The sequence below is a fragment of the Callospermophilus lateralis genome, chromosome 14 (genome assembly GCF_048772815.1).
Source record: "Callospermophilus lateralis isolate mCalLat2 chromosome 14, mCalLat2.hap1, whole genome shotgun sequence".
Lineage (NCBI taxonomy): Eukaryota > Metazoa > Chordata > Mammalia > Rodentia > Sciuridae > Callospermophilus > Callospermophilus lateralis.
Window position 1 is genome coordinate 38,438,569 of NC_135318.1, and position 26,798 is coordinate 38,465,366.

Genomic DNA, 26,798 nt, shown 5'->3' on the forward strand with positions numbered 1-26,798 from the left:
CACATGCCTATAATCTCAGCAACTTGGAAGGCTGAGGTAAGAGGATCATAAGTTTGAGTCCAGCATAGGGAATTTAACAAGATTCTGTCTCAAAATCAAATATAAAAAAGGACTGAGAATTTGGCTCAGTAGTAAAACACCCTTGGGTTCAATCCCCAGTAATAATAATAATAAAAAAAATGATAATAATAATTTCTAGAACATATATATGAAAAATCTGAAATTATGACATAGTTTGAGTGAAAACATTTAGTTAAAATTTACTTAGTTATTAAAATCATTCTGAATGTTAAATACATGTTTCAGGTATGTTTAATGGTGTGTACAACTTGTAAATGTATATACATGGTACATATAATTTGTGAATTTAGTATTAAATTTAGTTAGGTAGGAACTGCATGAAACTTCACTATACAATTTAGTTCAGTGCTTTTATTCTGATGTCACAAAGAAACTTTGAAAGCTCTCTCTTTGCTTGATTTCCTTAAAGATAGAGAATTATCTTGTAGGATTTATTACAAGGTATTTAAAAGAGGAGGATTGTTGCTATTTTTCCTCAAGAAACTCATTTAATTGCTTCAGACAGTGCGTTAACAGATTTTTGTTTCCTCTCAGGCTATGACTTAAGCTGTAGCTGCGTAAGCTTTGCTCACTTCAGCTAATTAAGACTAATGCCATTGTGTTCCTGCCACTCCAATTCTTTCTAATTTAGCTTTTCTGAAAGAATGCCTGTTAATAAGCAAAGCCATAGATGAACAGAGGATAAAAATAATTCTGTGGCTCATTAACCATCAATCTGCAACCTCAATTCTGTTGTCTGAACATGGGAAGAATGGTTAGTTTGCTCTTCTGAGCTTTTTGTTGTATGTGAAGAAGCCTTTCTACCATCAGAATGGGGGAGTTTTCCTTATTGCAGTATGTGAAAAACAGGCAGGCCATAATCAGCATTACACTGATACATATGTAACTTTATAAACATGCTAAGAAGTACTTTTTATTAAAGAAAAGGCAAAATGTTATTCTAATAATTACATTCAGCTAGGTGAACCTGGAGCATTTAAGGTTTATTTTATGGTTACATTGATCAACTGAGATACTTCTATTGTGGTTATTATTTGGTCTTTATACATATACATACACATATACATATACATATACATATATGGTAATGGAGATTGAACTCAGGGGCACTTTACCACTGAACCAATCCTCAGCCCTTTTTTAAAAAATATTTTATTTAGAGACAGGGTCTCACTGAGTTGCTTAGGGCCTTGCTAAGTTACTGAGGCTAGCTTTGAACTAATGATCCTCCTGCCTCAGCCTCCTGAGCTGCTGGGATTATAGGTGTGAGCAACTGTGCTGGGCTTTATACATAATTTTTTAATGATAGATTACATTTACAACCAGTTGGTCCACCTTTTGGATGCATTGGAAACAAAGCAATAGTCAGCATAGAAAATTGACAGATAATAAAGGAAAGATGTATGGAATTGTGGCTTTAATGTAGGTTGCGTTGCAATTCTCCTAAGAATTTGTTCTTTTCCTTTTATAAATAGAATCTTAAAATTAAAATTATTGAGCCATATTAATTGTACAAATTAAGGGTTTCACTTTGGATAATTTATTCTATTTTTCTTATCAGTCATAGTGGTTTCATTACAAAGTATTTTCATTCGTTTGTTCCTAAAGTGGTGTAGCTGTGCTTGCTAACAGCTAAAGTACCATAAATAACTTTTAATGAAATGAATTGAAACTTATTTGAATCTATAAAATTTGAATGGATTTATGTCAAGTAACATATTTTTGATCAATAGTATAGTTTCATAGAAATATGCCACTTAACAAATATTACTTTTTCTTCCCAATGGATAGTTGTATTTATATAGATATGACTCTGTGTCTTCTAATCTGTTCCACTGGTCTTTATTTATGGTTTTTGTGCCAATACTGTGCTGTTTTTGTTTCTATAGCTCTGTAGTATAATTTAAAGTCTGGTATTGTGATGCCTTCTGCATCACTTTTCTAAGGATTTCTTTGACTATTCTGGGCCTCTTATTTTTCCAAATGTATGCTTTCCTTTTTCTGTTTCACAACTTCTTTTTCTATTTCTATGAAGAATGTCATTGGAATTTTTATAGTAATTACATTAAGTTTGTAGAGCGCTTTTAGTAGTATGACCATTTTGACAATATTAATTCTGCCTATCCAAGAACGTGGGATATCTTTCCATCTTCTGAGGTCTTCTTCACTTTCTTTCTTTAGTGTTCTGTAGTTTTCATTGTAGAGGTATTTCACCTTACTTGTTAGATTCATTCCCAAATATTTTATTTTATTGAGGCTATTGTTAAAGGGATAGCATTCCTGATTTGTCTTTGAGCTGATTTGTCATTGGTGTATAGGAATGCAACTGATTTATGGGTGTTAATTTTATAACCTGCTACTTTGCTGAATTTATTTATGAGTTCTAGAAGCTTTCTGGTGGAGTTTTTTGGGTCTTCTAAATATAGAGTCATGTCGTTGGCAAATAGGAATAGTTTGAGTTCTTTTCCTATTCATATCCCTTTAATTTCTTTCCTTTGTCTAATTTTTCTGGGTAGGGTTTCCAGGACTATGTTCAATTAGGAGTGGTGAAAGAGGGCATCCCTGTCTTGTTCCAGTTTTTAGAAGGAATGCTTCAATTTTTCTCATTTAGAATGATATTGGCGTTGGGGTTAGCATTTGTAGCTTTTAAAATGTTGAGTTATGTTCCTATTATCCCTAGTGTTTCTAGTGTTTTGAGCATGAATGTGTGCTGAATTTTGTCAAATGCTTTTTCTGCATTTATTGAGATAATCATATGATTCTTAAGTCTGTTGATGTGATGAATTATATTTATTGATTTCCATATATTGAACCAGCCTTGCATCCCTGGAATGAACCCACTTGATTTTGGTGTCCTATCTTTTTAATATGTTTTTCTATGCAATTTGCCAGCATTTTGTTAAGAATTTTTGCATCTATGTTCATCAGAGATATTGGTCTGAGGTTTCTTTCTTTATTGTATAAGTTGTAATGGAGACTTAGTGCTATAGTTACTTACTAAAGACAATCTGCAGATGTTATTATGGATTCCTAAAGTACAGTATGCCTGATTATAAAGAAATATTTACCTTTGATACTTAAAGTAGTTTAGTTGTAAAGTCTATCTAAAGTTGCTGGAAAACTATAATTAAATACTTCTGTTCTCATTTGGACTGGAAGTTTAGAATTCACTATGGTCTAACATTATAGAATATGTTTTTTTAAAAAAATATATTTAGCAATTAAATTAATAAATTCTAATGAATGTATAATATTTATTTTATTTTCTATGCAGCATCGTTAGTTATTCCTACTGGTAGAACTCTTCCAAGTTTTGCCACAGCAGAACTGGTATGTAGCTTATTTAAAATATTTTTTTTTTGTTTTTTTTTTTTTTTGGTACTGGGAGTTAAAACCAGGGGTGCTTTGCCACCAAGTTACCTTCCCAGCCCTTTTTAATTTTTATTTTGAGACAGGGTCTCGCTAAGATGCTGAAGCTGACCTTGAAGTGTGATCCTCCTGCCTCAGCCTTCCAAGTAGCCAGGATTACAGACCTATGCCACAGCACCTGGCTAAAATTGAAAAGATATGCACTATTTTTAGTGAATGGTGGGATAATGTTGGGCATAGATGTAATTCATGATCCTTTAGAGAAAAGATGTGGTAAGAAGTGGGACACATATCATAGAATAGTTTCCATATCATAGAAAAGCTCAGGAGATTCAGAATCAACATTTTCTTACTAGTTTTTCCTGTCTTCCAGTGCAGTTGTTAGCATCTGCCCAAACTGTACTTACTAGGTTAGGAAATTTCTACAGTTACATTGAATGGGGTTTTAATATACCATATAGTGTTATATGCTTGGTGGGCCTTAATGCAGATAATTTTGATCTGTTATTTTTTTCTGATTTTTTTCCCTCCAGAGTTGAGTGACTTCATAGTTCTTCCTTTTATTTAAGTGGAATATTTTGGCCATTTCCTACTTTTATGAAATAGTTTCCTACCTCCCTAGGACTTGGAGATAGGAGATAAACATTATTACTTATTCATAGAAAATTGAGTAGTTTTTTAGGTGGGAAAGAATGACACATTTTCACTTTTACTTTTCTTCCATGGTACTGATGGCGTATAATCCATTAACTATTTTTCATTTTCTTCTAGTCCATGAGCTACCTTTTAAGGTACAAGATTAAATGTACCACTTATTTCCATTTCTTCATTAAGAACAAACACAGACTACTCCTTAACTAGATTTTTGGAAAGAATGGCTCTGCTTTTGATAGGAAACCTTTGAAATATCTCGGCTTTTGAGATTAGTGGAAATATCTTTTTTTCCTTATTAAAGGAATAATATACTTATATGAAGTAAAAACAAATAAATTTATAAAGTAAAATGTGAAAGAGCCCTGCAGTCTTATACCGCAAAGATAATGGTTTTAATTGTTTAATAAATATTCACTAGACTTATTTCATGAGCTGTACATTACTTTTCAGGGCAAAAAGTAGGATTACATTTGTTACTGTTTTTGTAATTTCCTTCCTTCCATATGCACTTGTATTTCCTCTCTTTCCCTCCCTTCACCCCCTACCCCTGCTCTCCCTCCCTCCCTCTTCTTTTAGTAATATTGATGGACTCCTTTTAATGCCAATAAACATAGATTGGATGTAGTGGATATACCATGGTTCAACTAACCAGCTTTTTGCAGATGGACCTTTAAATTCTTTTCATTTTTAAAAAAATGTATAGCATCCCATTGATTATAGTTGTGTTTATCTGTTGTTTAAGTGACAACTTAGTAGATTACTAAAAGTAGGATTTCTGGGTCAAAGGTCATATTTTCAATTTTAGAATACATTGCTAAATTGTCTAAAGGGTTGTTCTAGTTTATACTCATATAAACAGTAGCCTAAGGCAACTAGTTTTTCCTCACATCCTCACCAACATAGGGTGCTACTTATCAATCTTTTCTGTGATGTGTGTGTGTGATATTAGGGATAGAATCCAGGGTCTTGCACATGCTAGGCATGTACTCTACTAGCTGAGCCACATCCTTAGCCTACTTTATCAATTTTTTAAAATTTTTAGATCGGATAGATAAAACATTTCTTTGTCTTGATTTTATTTTTAATTTTAAAACTCTAGGGTTTAATTATTCCAAAAATAAAATTATATGCTATTATGAATTATGCATCATATCTATTTCAAAATACCATTCATGATCAACTTAGAGACTAAAGCACCCTTATAAATAGGTGTGGTTCTTATATTTGACACCTTAGGAGTCAATGGCCTAGGCAAAGTTAGGCATTGGGTAAGTTTTATGGGTTGGTGTTTATTCTATTCATTAAGACTTACTGACTTCATAAAGGAAGCTACTGAGGAGAGCTATAGAAGGGGAAAAACGTTACTGGCTTCATTGTTAATGACTACATATTCAAAAGCCATTTTATTCAAAGAACTCAGACCTAGTATTAAATGTCGAGTATTGTCAAATTATTGTTCTATTGTCTGGAATCAGATTTTTTTTACTCCTTGTGATACCATGGGAAAAGGATATAAATAAAATATATAACTTTCTAATATAAATTTAACTAATATAAATATAAAATATAAATCTAACTTTCTAATATAAATTTCTTCTATCTAGGGCACTTCAAACTCCAGTGCAAACTTTACTTTTCCTGGTTATCCTATTCATGTACCAGCAGGTGTGACACTACAGACTGCATCTGGTGAGAATATTTTCTAAGAATATTTTATTTTTAGTTAGCATTGGTGCTAACTCTGGATATTAAATCTCATATTGTTTAATGAACTATACCAGAAGTTAAAGGAACCTTCAATAAAACCTATTTTAAAAATGGTATTAAGTCGGGCTGGGGTTGTGGCTCAGCGGTAGAGTGCTTGCTTAGTGCTTGCCCTGGGTTTGATCCTCAGCACCACATAAAAATAAATAAAATAAAGGTATTGTGTTGGCTACAACTAAAAAATAAATATTTAAAAATGGTATTAAGTTGCAGTTATTGTTGTTATAGACACCATCTACCACAAAGAACACTGTATGATACCTGTCCTATATCTAATTCACTCTGAATTCTCTTTTCCAACCTTGTGTAAGATGCTTTGTATCTATTTTTATCTAATTCAAGTCAATTATCTAAATTTTAGCAAATACAAACAAAAGGATTTATCTGTGTTCCTGGTAGCTCTAATCAAGGAAAACCAAAGACTTAGGTTGATCAACCTTTGCCTCCTTTTGAATTGGAGATTGCATTCCCTGATAGAAAAAACATCCATAAGTTTGGAGGTTAACCAACCTTTGCATTTCAGTGCTATCTTTTGATTTAAAAGAGTATCAGACTTATTCTTTGGGTGTTGTAAAATTTAAGTACAGTACCTAACTCAATGCTTAAAAACTATTCAGTTCCTCTCCTGTTTAGTTGTAGTTTAAAGGAAAGAGGAAGAAATTTGATAACTATTGAAATTATCAAACTCTTTTTTTTGGATAATCTTTTCTTGTAATGGTATCTTAAGTGTATGAAATACATTGTACATGATTCTTTGTTAAAATTCCATTAGGCTGATAAGATTAGTTTATCAAGCAATAGGAGAGGGTCTTGGATAAAATATTGGTGGCCTATGTGTGTCTCAGAGTGTGTCATATAAATCATAGTGGGAAAAAACTAGAGTTGAAGCAAAAGAAAATTTAAAAACTACAGTAATACATATTTCTTATAGAAAATACAAAAAAGTCTAAAGAATAAGAGAAATTTCTAGAGATAACCACTATTACCTTATTGATAGATTTCCTTCCAGCCTGTTAGGGGTGAGTTTTTTTTTTTTTAACAGGAAATTAGAATTTTAATTCTATTGCTAGAATTCTAATAATACTTAAAGTTTTGTTTTCTCCTTTTTAAGGTCACCTTTATAAAGTTAATGTACCAATTATGGTTACACAGACTTCTGGAAGAGCAAGTATTCTCCAGCATCCAGTTCAACAAGTTTTTCAACAGTTTGGGCATCCTTCAATGATACAGACCAGTGTTTCACAACTGAACCCTTGTTCCCTTCAAGCGACTAATAAATCACAAAGAATGGAAACTGTGCTACAGCAACCCACAATCCTACATTCTGGGCCAGTGGATAGGAAGCTCTTAAAAAATGCCACTAGTGATATACTTGTACCTCCTGGAAATGAGCATAAAATCATGCCTGAAGCTTTGTTGAGGCAGCAGGAAAACTCTCAGTACATCAGTCTTCCAGGTGTTGTATTTCCTCCACAGGTTTTGCAGACAGATTCTAGTGTGGAGCCAGTGCTCAGTGTTTCAGCTAGCATGACTCAGAATCTTCATAGTGGGCCTCTCTCATTGGGCCCTCAGGTGTCTTTCCACCACATGACTGATGCACAGCTTCACGTTCTTAAAAAAAGAATGTATGGATGTGATTCTGTAAAACAACCTAGAAAAACAGAGGAACCCAGCAGCCTACCTGTTTCTGAGAAGGTATAGTTCTTTGTTCACCTTCTTGATATTAGGGAACTGATTGTGGCCAGTGATTAGAATTCCTGAAATTTTTTTAAAGGTATAATACTAATCAGAATTATATATGTTTTGATTTTTCCTTAGAAAATTATTTCTTTATTCTATTTTTTTATTGGTACTTTATAGTTGTACATAATGGTGGGATTCATTTTTACATATTTGTACATGTACCTAATATAACCATATTATTTGGCCAGAATCATTCCCCAGTGTTTCTCCTTTCATAAAATTATTTCTTAATAGTTTTAAGTATAACTATCAGTTCTTAAAGTATTCATACTCAGCATTTCTTAACTTTTTGTTTCCATTGATGAATCAGAATACTTCTTTAAAGAGAATGCATTTATTTTGAGGTAACCCATTTTACCTCTCCCTTAGATTGTGAGAAATGTTTTATTTATTTATTTTTGGTTTAGAGATAAAATTTAAAAGACCCAGAAATCTATCCCAGTATTTAATGAATATTTTGAGATTAATTCATTGTCAATGTACAGAAGTTGTCTGATGTATTTCCTATTTTACCTAATTTTCTTGAACTTGCATATGAAAGACTTCCCTACGCAAGGAATTATCTTGCTAGTAATTTTGTTTCCCTCTGCCTGTTGAAATACTAGTTTTATTGAATTTCTTTTGGAATTCAGATCATTAAAAAGAAAGTTTCTAATTAATATTACATATTAAAATTGATCTGAGGTATTTATTTCCAATTCATAGTGGTAAAAGAAAGATTCATGGAAAATTTTGGGTTGTAAAATTAGAAACAACTTTGCATTTCTAAAAATAAATGTGAGCTCCCCAAGGGAATTTTTGCTAATTCCATTTATTATTTTAGTATCATGTGACTAAGTTATGCTCTATCTAAGTTATGCTCTAGCTAACTTAGTCATCCTCTAGTCATCCTCTAGAACCACTGTAATAAAGCTTTAGTAATGTACAGTTAAGTGCCATCTGAACATTTCATTTTTAGAATATTTCATATTTCTTAGGGGAAAGATAGGGACTGTGAAGAGAGTGTGTCAAACTATTTTGGGAGTTTCAATTGACTGATAACTTTCGGAAAATATTTGACCCATTGTAGAATATTTCTGATGTTTGATGAAACCTGTACAGGATCTTTTAGCAGATTTTTAGTTTTCTTATAAAGTATTGAAATAAATGTGTTTTTTTTTAGTATTTTTTCATGACATTTTTAACATAAAATATGAAATTTGGAGATAAATTTTAGCTAAACTAATAATTATAAAACATTTGATTTTGAGGTAAAAATGACTAAATTTAAAATATATATGTTTTCATCATTTAGTACTTTTGGAGGCTTTTTTTTTTCTGGTATTCTGTGTGAATTTTGCAGATTTTTGGTGTGATGAGTCAAGGACATATTCTACTTTTAGGCATTAGATATCATCATGCACTTTTTTGATAGAGGAAAATAGATTAGTTACTGTGTATTAATCAAGAATTATTTAGGGAATACTGGTACATTGAAGGCACAAAAAATTCAAATTCCAGATTCACTTTTATAAGCACTATGTAAAGTTAATCTCTGAAATTCAGTCACAGTCTGTAAACTAGGCATAATACCAATCTCATAAGTTTTAGAATTTTCAAAACTGTTGTATATAGAAGACATAAAGTTTCTGATATAGAAAGCTTCAGATTAGTGTTAGTATGCTTTATGGTTACATATTGGATAATTTTTCATATCACTTGTCTATTAGTTTTAAAGTAGGTCTATATGTAAAACACAAAATCCAAGTATACAAGAGTATGTACCTTATAAAACGCTTCCTTATTTATTTATTGTAGAATACCTTTAAATATTTAGCAATATGGGAAATTTATGCTGATCTAATTTTGAAAAAATTTATAAGTAGTTTTATTTTTTTCTAAGCAGCTTAGAGCAAGTTGTAACTAGCAGTACTTGTTTACTTGTCCTGTGTTGTAGACTCCCAGCTATCTTAAGAAACTATGCAATCTTAATATTTCTTACTGTTTCATAAAATATATTCCTGACAAATTTTGATTCAGCTTCCTATAAGTTCTGTTCTGTTTTTCTTTTTTATTTATTTATTTTTTTATTTTTATTTTTTTCATCTTTCATACATTTGATTCAAGTGAGTTATGCATTTCCATTTTTACCCCAAATACAAATTGCAGAATCACATCAGTTACACATTCACAATGTTTACATAATACCATATTAGTGACTGTTGTATTCTGCTGTCTTTCCTATCCCCTACTATCCCCCCTCCCCTCCCCTCCCATCTTCCCTCTCTACCTCATCTGTTGTTGTTCCGTTCTCTCCCTTCCCACCCCCTTTCCCCTCACAACCTCATATATGTGATTTCGTATAACGATGAGGGTCTGTTCTGTTTTTCATCTGTATGAATTTGACCATTTTAGGTACCTTATAAATGGAATCATATAATGTTCTTTTGTGACTGGCTTTCTCAGTATAATGTTTTCATGGTTCATCATGTTGAAAGTACCAGGGTTTCATTCCTTTTTAAGACTGAATTGTGATTTTGATAATTTTTAAAAATTAATTAATTAATTAAAATTAATTATATATGACAGCAGAGTGCATTTTAATTCATTGTACACAATTGCAGCACAACTTTTCATTTCTCTGGTTGTACACAGTGTAGCGTCACACCATATGTACAGTCATATATGTATCTAGGGTAGTGATGTCCATCTCATTCCACCACCTTTCCTGCCCCCATGCCTCCTCTCTGCCCCTCCCTCCCCTTTGCCCCATCAAAGCTCCTCCATTTTTCCCATGTCCCCTCCACTATGGATCAGCATCCATTTATAAGAGAGAACATTTGGCCTTTGGTTTTGGGGGATTGGCTTACTTCACTTAGCATGATAAAACTTGTAGTGTTGGGTAGATGATAAATAAAAAAGTTTCTGAAGAAAAAAAACTTGTAAATATTTCTGGAGTCTGTTCCCTCTTCTGCATCCCAGCTGACATTGCCCTAAATGTCTCTTATGTGGAATAAGTTTCCTAATGAATTTATCAGCCTTTTAGCCTCTATTGTTTCTCATTCCATTCCAGGAGGATAAAGGCCTAAGTTTCAGGGATCAGAATTGTTTTGAATACCTTCTCTTGTGATGTGGGCAAGTACTAAAAAAGTGACTCAAAAAGTATATTTTATGTAAAATAATGTTTCTGCTTTAAAATTGTGGTGATGAGAGGATGTGTTAGGATAGCATGAAGTGCTCAACAGTGCACTGCTGATGCATGGTGAGTGCTCAGTCCCTGTTAGCTATTTTTGGTCTTTCTTATGTCTTTCAGAGCCATGAGAGATCTGTCCAGAGTGCAGCCTGACTGTGTCCTTTGCTTGCTTAACACATCACTGCCCATCATGTATAGGATACAGTTCAGGCTCCTTAATATGGCATTTAAGGACCACCTCCATGTTCTCTCTCTGCCAATTTCTTATTTACTTTTCCTTTCATGCCTAGTACTTTATTAGAAACACCAAATGGAAGTGATTCTGTTTCCTAGCTCTTTTCTTTTTTTTTGTGTGTATAATACTGGGGATTAATTTTTTTTTTGTATTTGTCAAAATATGTTAAGGTATATTTCCTGCCAAATGAGAGTGAAATGGTGTGGGATGCTGTTGTACATGGTCAGATAATATATAATCATCATTGTCACTATATTATGATAGCTGAATTAAATCACCTGTCATGATTACAGAACACTGAATTCAACATAATTTAGGTTAAATATGGGTAAAAAATTGTTATACCTTATGTTTCTCTTGTTTTGTATTTATTCCCACCTTATGTGTATGAAGTTTTGTCAGTCCTTACTAGCCACTGGAAAAATATGGCTTTTTAATTAGAAGAAAGCGTAAATGGAAAAGGTTGGAAGCTGGATTAGGTAAATGAAGCTTTATTTTAAGGAATCCTATTTATTTGATTATTGTAATACCCAGACACAGAAGCAACAAATAATTAAAGATACTTTGGTGAAACTGAGAATCTTGAACATTACTGAGCTGTTTGTTTTAGAGCAGAAAAAGAGAATTGAAGCAGTCAGATTACATCATTTGCATTAGAACTGTAGACATTTTTTCTTTTAAATTTTACATTTGGCTAGAATTCATAGGAGAATCAGCAGTAACTTTCCTTTAATATTCAACAGGGTAAAAATACCAGTGATGCTTAGGGCAGCTAGCATCTGATTTTCATTATATTTGCATGTTGACATCATTAAAGAATTCCTTTGCTGAGAACTCCTTTTTTTGGGGAAGTTGGAATCTGACATCATTGCAATAATAAAAAGGGATTTTTACTTTGCAAAATTTGATACTCTGTACACTAATGGAGCACCTGAGATGCTTGGCAAGACATAGTTTTGTAGCTTTAGTAAAGCAAGCATTGTTGTCTATTTTGGCACATGGCATTTATTAGTGCTAAGATATAGCCAGTAATTCTAAAAAAAAAAAAAAATCTGTCTGCTGACATAAAACTCCAGTACTTTAGAAACAAGGTTTTGAATTATTGTCTTTTCCAATACGTTTATTAAAAATATGTGCAAAATGTTAAATTTTTCTTCATGAAGATTTTTTTTCCTGATATTTCAAAGTACAATGCTTAAAGCCCTGACTTAATCCTTGGGGAGATGTTTACTATTTTTGAGAGGGAACGAAAGCCTCCTTATATAGTTTTACCTGGAGGAGTTTATTGATGATCAGTATGGGGGATGTTTGGCTATATGAAAGATGTAAATCTTCCTATTCATGGTCCTGCAGCATCCATTATTGATGATGTTATAAAACTATTCACTATTTGGGTCAAATTACAACCTCAAAGGACACTGGATTCATATAATCATATGTGTAGTCTGAACTTTGCAGTGCATGTTGGAAGTGCTTCTGAAGAAAGAAATTGAGAATGACAAAATTCTTTTTCAGTTACTGAAATTAAATTCATATTTGTACTCTTACTTTCCCAGGGTAAAGAGAACCTCATTAATTTGAGAAAAATAAGATGATGTTATGTGAATTCTATTGAAAGAGTTCTGGAATCTTTAATATTCCTCAATAAGCTTATACTCATCTGGCACAGTACCAAGGGAGCTCTGAGTCATTTTGCAACAAAAGATTTCATGACTTAAAGTTTTCAGTACTTGATGCTGTTAAAATGAAAAGCCAATTTCAACATGTGGTTTAGGCTTAGGACTAACCTTATAATAATTTTCTTCTAAAAAGCAGATTTTTGAAGTATTGGCAAAAAGTCAGATTTTTTGACGTATACTATATGATAAATTTGCATTTTTGAGTTTTGTCAGTTTTAGGTGTATAGTATGAATTTTGACAAATATATGCAGTTATATAAAACTACCTCAGCTGAGATAAGAAAACATTTCCATCACCTTAAAGAGTTCCCTCATGTTCCTTTATAGTCAATACCCTCCTACCTACTCCTAGTCCCTGGTAGTCACTCATTGGTCTGTTTTCTTTTGGTAGAGCTTTACCTTTTCCAGAATGTCAAACAGTTGAAGGTATGTAATATGTAGTTTTAGTATAATGCACTTGAGATTCATATATGTTGTTGAATGTATCAGTATATTCCATTATATGAATGTACCATAGTTTATTTACCAGTTGCATATTTGGGTTGTTTCCAGTTTTTGGCATCTGTGAATGAAGTTCCTGAAAAAAAAAAAAAAAAAAAAAAATATATATATATATATATATATATATATATATATATATATATATATATATATATTGTGTGTGTGTATGTATGTATACATTCCTTCTGAGTAAATACTGAGGAGTGGGACTGCTAGGTCATATAATAATTTGTAACAAACTGTCAAACTCATTTCCTAAGTGGCTATATATCCAACACCAGTGTATGGGTGGAATTTTGCATTTCCGCCAGCAATGTAGGAGGGTTATAATTGCTTTAGGTTCTTGCCATTGAACACAGTCTTTTGGAGAGAAGTTTGGGATTTTGATCAAGTCCAGTTAAGCTTTTCTTTTGAATTCTGCTTCATGTATATGTAACTGAAAGTTGCAAAGATTTCAAAATTTTTTGTCTTTCCCACCTTTTTTTTTTTTTTTTTTACAGTGCTGGGGGATCTGTCCCAGGGCTTCGCACATACTAGCCAAGCAGGCACTCTACCACTGACTATGCTACACCCCCAGCCCTTTTGTCATGTCTCTTCTCAAATTTTGTAGTTACATGACACATGCCTATAATGTCAGTGGCTCAGAAGGCAGAGGCAGGAGGATCATCAGTTCAAAGTCAGCCTCAGCAACTAGGCAAGGCCCTAGGTAACTCAGTTAGACCCTGTCTCTAAATTAAAAAAAAAAAAAATACACACACACACATTTTTTTTGGAGAAGATAATGCTAAGTGAAGTTAGGCAATCCCAAAAAAACAAATGCCGAGTGTTTTCTCTGATAAAAGGAGGCTGATTCATAGTGGGGTAGGGAGGGGGAGCATGGGAGGAATAGACAAACTCTAGATAGGACAGAGGGGTGGGAGGGGACGGGAAGGGGCAGGGGGTTAGCAAGGACGGTGGAATGTGATGGACATCATTATCCAAAGTACATGTATGAAGACATGAATTGGTGTCAACATACTTATATACAACCAGAGATATGAAAAATCGTGTGTATATGTGTAATAAGAATTGTAATCCATTCCGCTGTCATTTATTTTTAAAAATCAATTAAAAAAATAAAAAAATTCTTTATAAAAAAAGGGTTTTATTCTTTTTGATGCTAGTATAAATAGAATTGTTTTTTAAATTTCCTTTTTAGGTTTTCAGAGTACATAGATAAGCAACTGATTTTTGTGTATTGATTTTTATAACCTAATTCATTTATTCTGTTTCTTCTTCTTTTGTTAAATCTTTAGGGTTTTCTACATATAAAAGTATTTCTTTTATTTGTTTTTCTTATCAAATTGTCCTAGATAGTATTTCTGATACTGTGCTGAGTAGAAGTGGTGAAAGCAGGCATTTTTGCTTATTTCCTCATCTTTCAAGCTTTTTTTTTTTTTTAAAGTCAATTATTACCTATAGTTTTCTTGGAATGTTTTTGTCAGGTTTTGATATCCACATGATGCTGGCCTTATAAAATGAGTTTGGAGATATTCTTTCCTTTTCAATTTTTGATAGAGTTTGGGGAGTATTGGTTTTAATTCTTGAAATATTTGGTATAGTCCTTTAGTGAAGCCCTCTTGTTTTGGAGATTTTTTAAATTACTAATTGAATATGTTTAATAGTTAATGGGCCTCTTCAACCTTGGTAGGTTGTGTGTTTCTAGAAATTTGTCCATTTCATCTAAGTTTTCAAATTTTGGGGAATACAAGTGCTCATAGTAGTCTCTCAAAGTGTTCTCTCTCTCTCTCTCTCTCTCTCTCTCTCTCTCTCTCTCTCTCTGTTTCTTTTATCTCTGTAAGATTGGTAGTGGTGTTCCCTGTTTTATAATGATTTTAAATGTTTGAGTTGTCTTCAGTCTAGATGTAAAGATTTGTCTATGTCTTGATTTTTTTGAAGAACTAACTCATAGTTTTTGTTGATTTTCTATTTTGTTTATCTCTAATAATTATTTCTTTCTTCTTCTGGTTTTGAGTTTGATTTATTATTTTTATTCCTAGTTTCTTAAAGTGTAAAGTTGGGTTGCTAATTTGAGATTCATTTTTTTATATTTTCAAAAATTTTATTGGTGCATTATAATAGTGGGATTGATTGTGACATGCATTAAACATAATTTGATCAATTTAGTTCCCTACTACCTCCCTTTCCCCTTTCTACTCCTTCTCCTGGATCCTCTTCCTTTACTTGACAGTTTTGAGATTGGTCTTTTGAAATGTAAGCATTTATAGTAAATTTCCCTCTTAGCACTGCTTACATCCATAAATAAATTTATACGTGTTTTCATTTTTATTTGCCTCAAACTATTTTATAATTTCCCTTGTGATTTCTTCTTTGACCTATTTTTTAAAATATATATATATATTTCATAATTTGTGGATTTTCCATTTTTATTACATAATTTTCTAGTTATTAATTTTTACTATTATTAAAAATCTATTTGTATAATTTTTATTACTATATTAAATATAATTCTAATATTTCCATTTTAGTTTTATCCCATTTGATGAGAAAAGATGCTTAGCATAAGTTTAACTTAAAACATTATTTAAAGACTTGTTTAATATCCTAGCATATTTAATCTTGTAGTATATTATTTATATACTTCAGAAAAATTTGTATTCTGCTATGTGTGGTGGTATATGCCTGTATTCCCAGTGACTTGGGAGATGGAGGTAGGAGGATTGCAAGTTTGAGGCCGGCCTCAGCAATTTAGCATGGCAATTTAGTGAGACTCTGTCTCAAAATAAAAAATAACAAAAAGTACTGGGGGATGTGGCTCAATGGCTAAGCACCCCCAGGTTAAATCCCCATTATTTAAAAAAAAGAAAGAAAGAAAGAAAAAATTTGTATTCTGCCTTTGTTGCATGAAAAGTTATTTATATGTCCATTAAGTCCTATTGATTGATATTGTTAAATTCTTTATTTTCTTATTGATCTTTTTTCTGATTCATCTGTTCATTATTTTAAGTAGGGTATTGAAATCTCCTAGTACTATAAAACTATTTCTGCTTTTAATTCTTTGAATGTTGGATATATTTATCTGCTCTGATGTTTGGTGAACTTGTGTTTATTAATTGTTACATCTTTCTGCTAAACTGATTCTTTTATCACTGTATTTTTTTTTTGTAATAGTTTTTGACTTAAAGTCTGTTTTGTCTGATAGTGACATAGCCCCACAACTCTCTTTGGGTTACTGTTTGCATGGACTTCATTTTTACATCCTTTAACTTTCAACATATGCATGTCCTTAGATCTAAAGTGAGTTCTTGCAGACGGAATATAATTGGATCCTGCTTTTTCGTCCATTCTTCCGGCCCATGTCTTTTGATTGGGGAATGCTGTAATTTAGATATGGGTTGTCCCCTAGAGGTTCATGTTCTAGGGGCTTGGTCTCCAATGTGGAGGTACTGAAATAGTATAACCTTTAAGGGATTGGGCCATCTGCTTTGAGTTCCTCACCAGAGTTGAGTAGATGCTGACTGCAAGTTCTTGAACCTTGAGAACTGTGAACAAATAAACCTCTTTCTTTAAAAAGTACTAAGCCCTAGGTATTAGAGCAACACAAAATAGACTAATACGGGGAGTTTACTCAGTTTACATTTTAAATAATTGGAAAATTGCCATTTTGTTATTTGTTTTCTTCTATATTGTTTTCTTCTGTGTTTAATTGATAATTTTATAATGATATATTTTGATTTCTTTCTCATATATCAATAATATATTTTGATTTCTTTTTTGATTACTAGGGATATTACATATAATATCTTAACATTATAATTATTTTTATCTGATATCAATTTAAGATTAATCACACACAAGCGGTTGGGGTTGTAGCTCAGTGGTAGAGCGCTTGCCTAGCATGTGCGAGGCACTGAGTTTGATCCTCAGCACCACATAAAAATAAATAGAATAAAGGTATTGTGTCCAACTACAACTAAAAAGAAAAAAATTAAAAAGAACCAATACACAAAAGTTTATTCCTTTACCGTTCTACTGTCTCCTACTGTTTTCACAGATTGTGTATTTATGTTATATACCCCTAATAATAGACATAATTTTATGCTTTTGTTTTTTAATTCCTAGAGAAGAATAAAATAATAACCAACTAGATTGTGATAATACTAGTTTATTTATTTTTCCACATAATTTTCCTTTCCTGAAGAATTCTTTATTTTGTGTCACCAGAGTTATTATCTAGCATCCTTTAAATTTAAAGGACTCCTTTTTATGTGTCTTACAGGGAAGGTCTCATTGTAATTAATTCCTTCAGCTTTTATCTGGGAATGTTCTAATTTCTCCCTTATTTAAGATGGCAAGGCAGATTTTATTAAAGGTGGGTCATGGCAATAGGTATATGGACCATTGTAATAGGGTTTTATAGTAGGGGAGAGAGATTCAACTTAACTCCTTTTCTCATTTTAAGCCCTTTAATTATATCATCCTACTGCCTTCTGATCTTCATTGTTATGCTGAAAAATGTGCTAAAACTCTTTTTAAGGTCCTTAGTATGTGGAAAAATTGATTTCTCTTGCTGCTTGAAATGAAAGTGTTTTTTAAATTTCAATTTCTAATTGTTGCTATTATATAGATGTATAGTTTTTGTCATCTTGATAGGTTTTAGTTGCTATTTTGTACATACATTGGAATTATTTTATATAGACAATTGTTTTTTCCTTGTTAATAGGAATAGTTTTTATTCCTTCCCAGTCAGTAATTCCCCCACTGACTTATTGCATCAAGATATCCAGTGCAAAATTAAATAAGAATGGTGAGAGCAGATATCTTATTCTTAAAGGGAGAGCATTCAATCTTTCATTATCAAATATTGTGTTGGCTGTAAAATTTTTTTTTGTAGATGACTTTAACCTAAGTTTGCTGAGAGTTTTTATCATGAATTGTTGAATTTTTTAAAATGTTTTTGCCACATCCATTGAAACCAAATGTTTCCCTTCATTCATCATTTGATATGGTAAAGCACATTGATTGATTATCAGATGTTCAACTTTGAAATGCACTCCCCAAATTATTTCCTTTAGTCAGGTTGTGTTATCCTTTTAATATATTGCTAGATTCAATTTGCTAAAATTTTATCGAGGATTTTTGCCTCTCTGTTCATAAAGAATATTGGTCTTTATTTTTTTTTCTTTGTACTACTACATCAGGTTAATAGTACTAGTTTCATAAAATAAGTTGAAAAATATCTGTACCTCTTCTGTTTTCTGCAAGAGTTTATAGTCATCTGGATCCAGACTTTTTCTTTGTGGGAAAGAATTTTAACTCTGAATTAAATTTTTGAAATGTCTATTTAGGTCATCTGCTTTTTTTTTCTCTTTTAACTTAGTTTCTTAAACTTTGGTAGTTTTTAAGGAATTTATCCACTTCATTTAAGTCATAAAATTTATTATTAGAAAGTTCATAATATTTCCTTATCATTTTAATATTTCAGGACCTATGGTAACATCTTTTCTGTAATTTCTAATTTTGAATTCTCTCTCATGCTGACTCACTTGTTTGCACAAGATTTTTCAATTTCTTTTTCAAAGAATGAACATTTGATATTGTTGATTTTTCTCTATTTTTTATGTTCTTTGTTTCTCTCTTTATTTTTATTTCTTTTGGTTTGCATTGAGTTTAACTTGGTCTTATTTTTGTAGTTTCTTACATGGAATATTAAAACATTGATTTAAAACCTCCTTCTCTTTTCCTTCCTCCCCCTCTTCTTCCTTCCCCTCCTCTTCTCTTTCTCCTTCTTTGTCTTATCATTCTTTGTTACTTCTCCTTCCTTCTTTTCCACTCAGGGTTTCTTTATCATTGAGCTATATCCCTACCCACAATCTCATGTTGCTGAGGCTGGCCTTGAACTTTTGATGCTCTTGTCTCAGCTTTCCAAATTGCCAGTATTATAGGCAAGTACCACCACATTGGATCGGGACTTTCTTCTTTATAATCATTTAATACTATGCTTTTACCTGTAGACATAGTTTACATCTCACAAGTTTTTGTTTTATTTTAATTTAAATTCAAATAAATTAAGTTCTAACTCCCATTGTGATTTACTCTTTGACCCATAAATGTTTGGGATTATTATTTTAAATTTTTTAATATTTGTTTTTTTCTGTTATTTATTTCTAGATTAATTTCTTTGTCAGGACATACATTGTATGTTTTAAATTTGTCAAGGTTTGTTATATGGCTCAGAATGTGGTCTGTCTTTGAGAACATTCTGTGTGCTCTTGAAAAGAAGCAGTTTTGCTATTTTTGGATGGAGTAGTCTATACATGTCAATTGTGTCATGTGTATTGATTCCATTGTCTTCTATGTCTTTACTGAATTTCTGTTTACTTTTAATTTCTGAGATAGGAATTTTGATTTCTCTAAAGATAATGTGGATTTCTCTATATTTTTCAACTTCTAATAATGGTTGTGTGTGTTTGTGTGCATGCACACGTACACTCTGGGGATTGAACTTTTAGGGCCTTAGCGCATGCTAAGTGCATGTGCTGTGCCACTGAGCTACATCCCCAGCCCAAGCAATTTTAGATTCATGGAGTTTTGAGGTTATATATATTGACAGGCATGTAAATATTTAAGATTAATGTTTTCTTCTTGAATTGAACCCTTTATCATTATATAATCGTTCTTATTTATCTCTGATAATAATCCTTGTTCTGAAGTTCACTTTTTTCTGATATTAATGTTAAGATTTTAGTTTTATTTTAATTAGTGTTAACATCATACATATTTTTTCTATTCATAGCCACTCCTCCCAGTTTCAAATTTAAAATGATCCAAATGGTTGGGTCTTGCTAACTTAATGCAGTCTGATAATTTCTGTTTTCTAATTGGTATGTTTTAACCATTTCTATTTAATATAGCTATTAAACTACTTTGCAGTTGTTTTCTGTGTGTTCTTTTACTTTCCTTTTTCTTGTGTGTTTTGATTATTTCCTTGGCTATATCACATCTGATAATTCCTTCAGATGAAATTTTTGCTCTATTATGTTTTTATTTTTAGAATTTTTATTTGACTCTTATAGATTCTCTTTGCTGAAATTCTCCAGATTTGTTCAGATATGTTACTCATTTTTTCATTATAGTCTGATGATTCTTACATCTCTGGGTCTGATTCTCTTGATTGTTTTTCTGTTTGATGGTTGGTTTCCATTGTTTTTTTTTTGTTTCTTATTTTTTTATTAAATGTCAGACATCTTGTTTAGAAAATGAGAGGGAGAGGCTACTTAAAAAAAGTTAAATAATATTTATACTCAGAAGTGGGTATTACTATTCTCACAGAGAGATATATCTGTATGTTCTGTTTTCCAAGGGCTGGTTATCCTTGAAAATCGGATTTCTTGAATGCCCTGTGAATTCAGGATGTATTCTTTGATGGATTAAAGGAAAAATGTGATATTATAGTTTATTTAGCTTTTTCTTTTTTCTTATTTTTAATGTTATCAATCTCTTTATTTTCTTGATGCTTTAGGAGTGCCCAGGTTTAAATTCATTATTTCAGTACAATATACTACTTACAAAGACTTTCCTAAATTCTATATATATTTTTTTGACAATGCCCCTTTATTGTTTTTTTTTATTAGTTGCTCAAAACATTACAATGATCTTGACATATCATACATTTGATTCAAATGGGGTACATAATCTTATTTTTCCACGTGTACAGATTGCAGGATCACATTGGTTATACAGCCACGTTTATACATAGGGCCATACTAGTGTCTATTGTATTGTGCTGCCCTTCTTGTCCCCCTTCCCCTCCCCTCCCCTCCATCACCTCTTTCTACCCAATCTACTGTGACACGTTTCTGTAGCTTTTTCTTATTGTTAGTGTGTTGGTGGCAATTTTTTTTAGCTTTTACATCATAGGCAGCAGTGGAATCCCCAAGAATTTTCTAAATTATTTTTGTATACAATAAAATTATTTCTATAATTCAGATTTATTTTCATTTTTGAGCACATAGCCATTCACATTTGCATAAGTATGATAGTCCTTATTCCATCTGTGAAGATCTTTTTTCAGTGCAGACTAGTTAATTACATGTTTTATTTTTGGACCTTTATTTTATTTATTTATTTATATGCAGTACTGATATTCAAACCCAGTACTTCACACATGCTAGGCAAGCACTCTACCACTGAGCCACAACCCCAGTTTTTTAATCTTATATTTTCTATGTGAGATTATTTGTTGGGGGTTCTTTGAGAGATTCATTGTAGGGAATATTCTTATGGGTATGAGTCCCAGAAGGACATTCATCCACTCAAGATAATAAAGATATATCTTAAGAAGGTGCATTGAGATATTGCCCATAGTATCACCTGTACCTCACAAATGTAGGGGTAGAAAGAAAACCCATTTATTCGAAACTTAGTAAAGTTCTTGAGCTCTGTTGGGAGCCTTCTTTAGCTTCAGTGACCTTATAGATTTCCAAGACTTCTGAGGCTGATATAATGAAGGCCATTTGGGTGCTGAGAGCCAAGCTTTACATGTCCTTGAGTTCCACTTCTGTACTCCATCCTTTGAGTTAAAGTAACCTATTATATTTGCAATATGTGCATCTACTTGTGTTTGTTTCCAAAACAACCAGCAGTGCTCTATACGCCATGGTAGTACCTGGAACTTTTACCAAGTTTTCATGAGATCTCTGAAGTCATCAAAAAGGTTAAGTTCTGTGGTGCTTATAATCATATGAAATAGCCCCTGTCCTTAACTTGAAATTTGGTTGGTCTCTATTCTGTCTATGACAAACCAACAGGAGAGCAGCATGTAGGGCAGTTCTCTACAATCAAATTTGGGATTTAACTCCATTGCACACCTTTCTAGCTTTTTGATCTTGGCAAGTATTTCATCTCTCAGTGTGTGTTGCAATTAGGTTAAGTGAGAAAATGCCTATAAAATATTTTACAAATGCTTATTTGTTAGCTCTGATTGGTGAAGGTAGTGATAAAAAGAGTAGCTATTTGAGCATAGGTGATTACTAAATTTCCTTTACATTTTTTTCTAATTTAAAATCTTTGTAGTTGTAGTAAAAATATATATAACATAAACTTTGCCATATTTAAGTGTATAATTCAGTGGTATTAAGTGCATTCACACCATTGTACAACCATTGTCACTATTCATTTCTAGAACACTTTCATCATCTCAAACAAACTCTTTTTGTTAAATTATAATTTACTTCCTCCTAGGCCGAGTAACCTTTCTGTCTTTTTGAATTTGCTGGCTTTAGCCTATTCTAGGTATCTCATATTAAGTGGAATAATGTGATATTTGTTCTTCTGTGTTCAACTTACTTCATTGGTATAATCCTTTGTATTTTTAGTTATGTATTAAACATGCTGTCATTTGTTTTCTACTTCAGTAATTGTTTAGAATCAAGTAAAATAATTAAAAGTCAATAGGTACTATGTTAATTTAAGGTAATATGTTAATAAAAACTGGTAAATATTATATGAAAGAAGTGAATTCATTTGTTGCTTATGTATGATTATAAATAGGTTTACTTAATTTATAATTTAAAGAACTATTCTTATGTTACATGTATATATATGTTATATAGAAATGCTAGAAGTATTCTGGAATTCAAATCTGGAGGGAGAGTCATTTTATAAGGCAGAAATATGATTTAACCCAGAGATATTTTTACCACTGAGCCCTTTTAAGTTTTTAAATCTGAGTCAGGGTCTCACTAAATTGATTAGGGCCTCACTGAGTTGCTGAGGCTGGTCTTGAACCTGTGATCCACCTGCCTCAGCCTCTTGAGGTGTGCACCACTATGACCAGGCAGAAATATATTTTAAGTGACCACTTGTAGAATACTTGCCAAAGTAAGTTAAAATTCTGACGCATTGTTTTATACATCATATTTGACTTGAAGAACTTTATTTCTTTCTCTTTTTAGAATTCTAATTCTCAGATGGATTTAAGCACTCAGGTATCTGATGATGATATTAATGAAATAATTCAAATAGATGGGACTGGTGATACATCTTCCACTGAAGAAATAGAAAGTATAAGGGATGTAAATGAGAATGAATTTATAGGAATTATTGATGCAGGAGATCTAAAGGTGCTTGAAGAAGCTGGCAGTATATCAAATGAAGATTCACCTGCAAACAGTAGTGATGATGAAGATGCTCAAATAGATGTTGTGGAAGAGGTGAGGATCACTTTTGAGCTCAGACTTTTTTTTTAACTTACAACATTTGTGCTTCAGTATACTTGGGAACCAAGATCAATTACAATATTTCCTGTGTTTTTGCGCTTTAAAATGAGACTTATTTGTATGTTGGGACTTAAACTTTTAACCTTAAACTGTAATTTAAATTAGTAATAAGTGTTTAGGAATTGTTTTATGCATTTGTTGCTCTTGATTAGAGGTAGTGGAAGGTTTAGGGGATGGAAGTGGAGGTTAAGAAGGTAGCCTGTGTAGAAGTATATAGTATCTGTTCTAATTCTAACAAGTACACATCTGGGTGGAATATGGTAATTAAGGAGTACATAGGAGTATTAGCTATCAGTTGTGGTAGATTTACATATATATCATATAACACTAAATCTTATCTGCCTTATTTAATAGTCCCAGTCCTGTGCATCTTATTACTATCCTTATTGTATTAATGAGAAAATTGAGATATGGGGAGTTTTAGTAACTTGCATAAGATCAGTCATATGATTATTAAGTAGCCAAGCTGGGATTAAAACTCAGCTGTTTGACTTTAAAGCATAATATAATTCTGCCTCTCTAAGTTCTTCATTTCTATATGTTTCTCTATCTTTAAAAAATTTGAAGCATCATGAAATTTCTTAATGTGATCATCTTTCATCTTTAGGATCCTTTAAATTCTGGAGATGATGTTAGTGAGCAGGATGTGCCAGACCTGTTTGACACAGATAATGTAATTGTCTGTCAGTATGATAAGGTACTGTATTCACCTTTTGGACTTTGAGTTTATTAATTGCATTTGGAATAGGAAGATTTTTTAAATGATGGGAAACATTATGGTGAGTTATAGTTAACTGTTTAATGAATTGCAAAACAGCTATTTAATTCTGTCAAGTTTTGATGGTGCATTTTGGGTCTAGTACTGTGCTGTATGGATGCTGTAGTACTAAAAAAAAAAGCAATAGTCCTTGTCTTAAGGAGGTGACAGTCTTATTGAAACAAGGTATATCTTAGGGAATAATAGAATAACACTCAATAAGATGGCAGGCAAACCAAAAGCTAAAATATGTGACAGGTAAACCAAATGCTAAGACGAGTGTTACATAAATCAAATGAGATATGTGGCAGACTGTGAGTCCTAAAAGTGGCTAGGAAATACAAGAAATCATTTGCAGTTTGAGTTCTCCACAAATCCTTCATGGATGACATGGAGCTTTGAAATGGGGTTTGAATGATTTTATAGGATGTAGAGTAATATAGAGGGTAGGCATTCAAAGTAGAATATCCCAAGAAAGGCCAAGAAATGAATAGTTGTAGTATGTACAAGGGACAGTGAAGAGACAGCTTTGGCTCTAGTAAGTGTTCTTTTATTGGATGTACAGTGAATGAAGCTGGGCTGGAAGACAAAGTAGGGAGCATGTTGAAATATCCTGAATGCTAGGTGGAGAAGTCTAAACTTGGCCTGAAGAACATTAGCCTTTTGTAAAGGCTATTGAAAAAATTGTAATTGAATTTAGAAACTGGCTATGTTTAATGATTTGGAAAAGACTAATAGGAAGAAAAACAGGGATAGTATAGATATGAAGTAATTGAAGTTCAGATTAAGTAAAAGTGAGATTAAGTAAAAGGACAGAAAAGTTACAGGTTATGATAGAATCAGTGGGACTTTGTGTTAGATGAAGGTGCCTTTCAGGTTTTAAGCTGAGGAAATAAGTTAGTAACAGTTTTTCTTAAAAAAAAAGTTGTGATTATTATGTAACAGAATGGTAAATTTTTGTCCTTAATTCATGAATATTTCTGTTTTTTAAAACTTGAGATATCATTAGTATACTGTAAATTTTACCTATTTAGTAAATGGTTCAGTGTTTTTAAAATATGTTCATGGATATGTACAACCATTAGCTTAGTCAATTTGAAAACCTTTTTGTATCTTCAGAAAACTTCTTAAAACTTTATGTCTTACTCTAATATCTACCTGTTGCCCCTACCTTACCCCTTAGGCTGGGGGAACCACGGATCTACTTTGTTTCTATGAATTTTCCTGTTCTGGCATTTCATATGAAAGAATCATGTAACATGCAGTATTTTTTGACAGATTTCTTTTGCTTACTATGATGTTTTCAAGATTCATTCATATTGTAACATGTATCAAGAATCATTCATTTTTATTACTGATCAATAGTCTATTGAATGTATATACCACATTTTGTTTTTTAATCTGCCAGTGGACCTTGGGTTTTTTGTTATTCAGCTTTTTGTCATTGTGATTAAAATACCTGACAAGAACAACTTATAAGAGTAAAGATTCATTTTGGCTCACAGTTTTAGAGGTTTAGTCCATGGTTGGCTGTCTCCAAGACTGAAATATCATGGCAGAAGGTCATGGTGGAGGAAAACTTCCCAGCTAATGGTGGCTGGGAAGGAGGGGGGTGGTGGTGGAGAGAGAGAAAGGGGTGAGGGAGAAAAAGAGAAAGAAAGAGGAAAGAAGCTGGTCAGAGACAGATATATTCCCCAAGGTTGCATTTTTGTAGACATCACAGATCTAAACCATAATATACTTCCCCTGACCCCCAAAAGCTTGTGCCCATCTCACAAGGCAAAATATATTCATTCTATCTACAAGAGTCCCTATAGTCTTAATAGTTCCAGCATTGCTTAGAAGTCCAAGTCCAAAGTCTCCTTTGAGACTCAAGGCAGATCCTGTGAATCCCTATAAAAATAAAGAAAATTAAGTTACATGCTTCCAATATATGATGGCACAAAATAAACATCTCCACTCCAAAAGGGAGGAAAAGGAACATAGAAAGAAGGGTCAAATAGGACCAAAGCAAGACTGGAACCCAATAGGCACATATTAAGTCCTGTAACTCCATGTCCAGCATCCAGGGCACGTGGTGGCAAGATATGGAAAGCCCTACCTCCATGGCTTCGATGGTTGCACCCATATGGCCTCTCTCTCGGGCTGGCTCTGCTTCCTGCCTGCAGCTTTCCCTCTGCCAGCAGTCCCCATATCTGGTATCTCTTGATTCCTGGGGTCTCCACAGAAGCTTCAGCTTTACTCTTTCTGCTCCCTGGTTGTCATGAGCTGAGCGGCTTTTCTCAGCCATGATTTTTCTGCCTTGAAGCCAGCCAACTATGGACTGAGAACATTGAAATCATGAGCTAAAAAAACTTTTCCTCTTCCAAATTGTTCTTGTCAGGTGTTTGGGTAACAGTGATAAAAAGCTAACATAGTTGTTTTCCACTGTATAGGGAAAAAAGTAATCTCTTTTCCTCATCCACCACTGGGATCATAGCTAAGACCCTATAATAAAAGAGAAAAGTGTGCACATTTATTTTAGATAAGTTTTACATGGCACAGGAACCTTTAGAAACGAAGA

At 32.5% G+C, this 26,798-nt stretch overlaps 1 protein-coding gene across 1 annotated transcript in view; it reads left to right on the forward strand.

Moving 5' to 3' along the window:
* Gtf2a1l (general transcription factor IIA subunit 1 like) overlaps positions 1 to 26,798 on the forward strand; it is a 49,444-nt gene that overhangs the window by 14,022 nt on the left and 8,624 nt on the right. Inside the window, exons 3-7 of the mRNA XM_076832680.1 lie at positions 3,356 to 3,411; positions 5,709 to 5,793; positions 6,980 to 7,563; positions 23,155 to 23,412; positions 24,086 to 24,175. Of these exons, the coding sequence (XP_076688795.1) occupies positions 3,356 to 3,411; positions 5,709 to 5,793; positions 6,980 to 7,563; positions 23,155 to 23,412; positions 24,086 to 24,175 (1,073 nt within the window). The remainder of the gene's footprint in view (positions 1 to 3,355; positions 3,412 to 5,708; positions 5,794 to 6,979; positions 7,564 to 23,154; positions 23,413 to 24,085; positions 24,176 to 26,798) is intronic.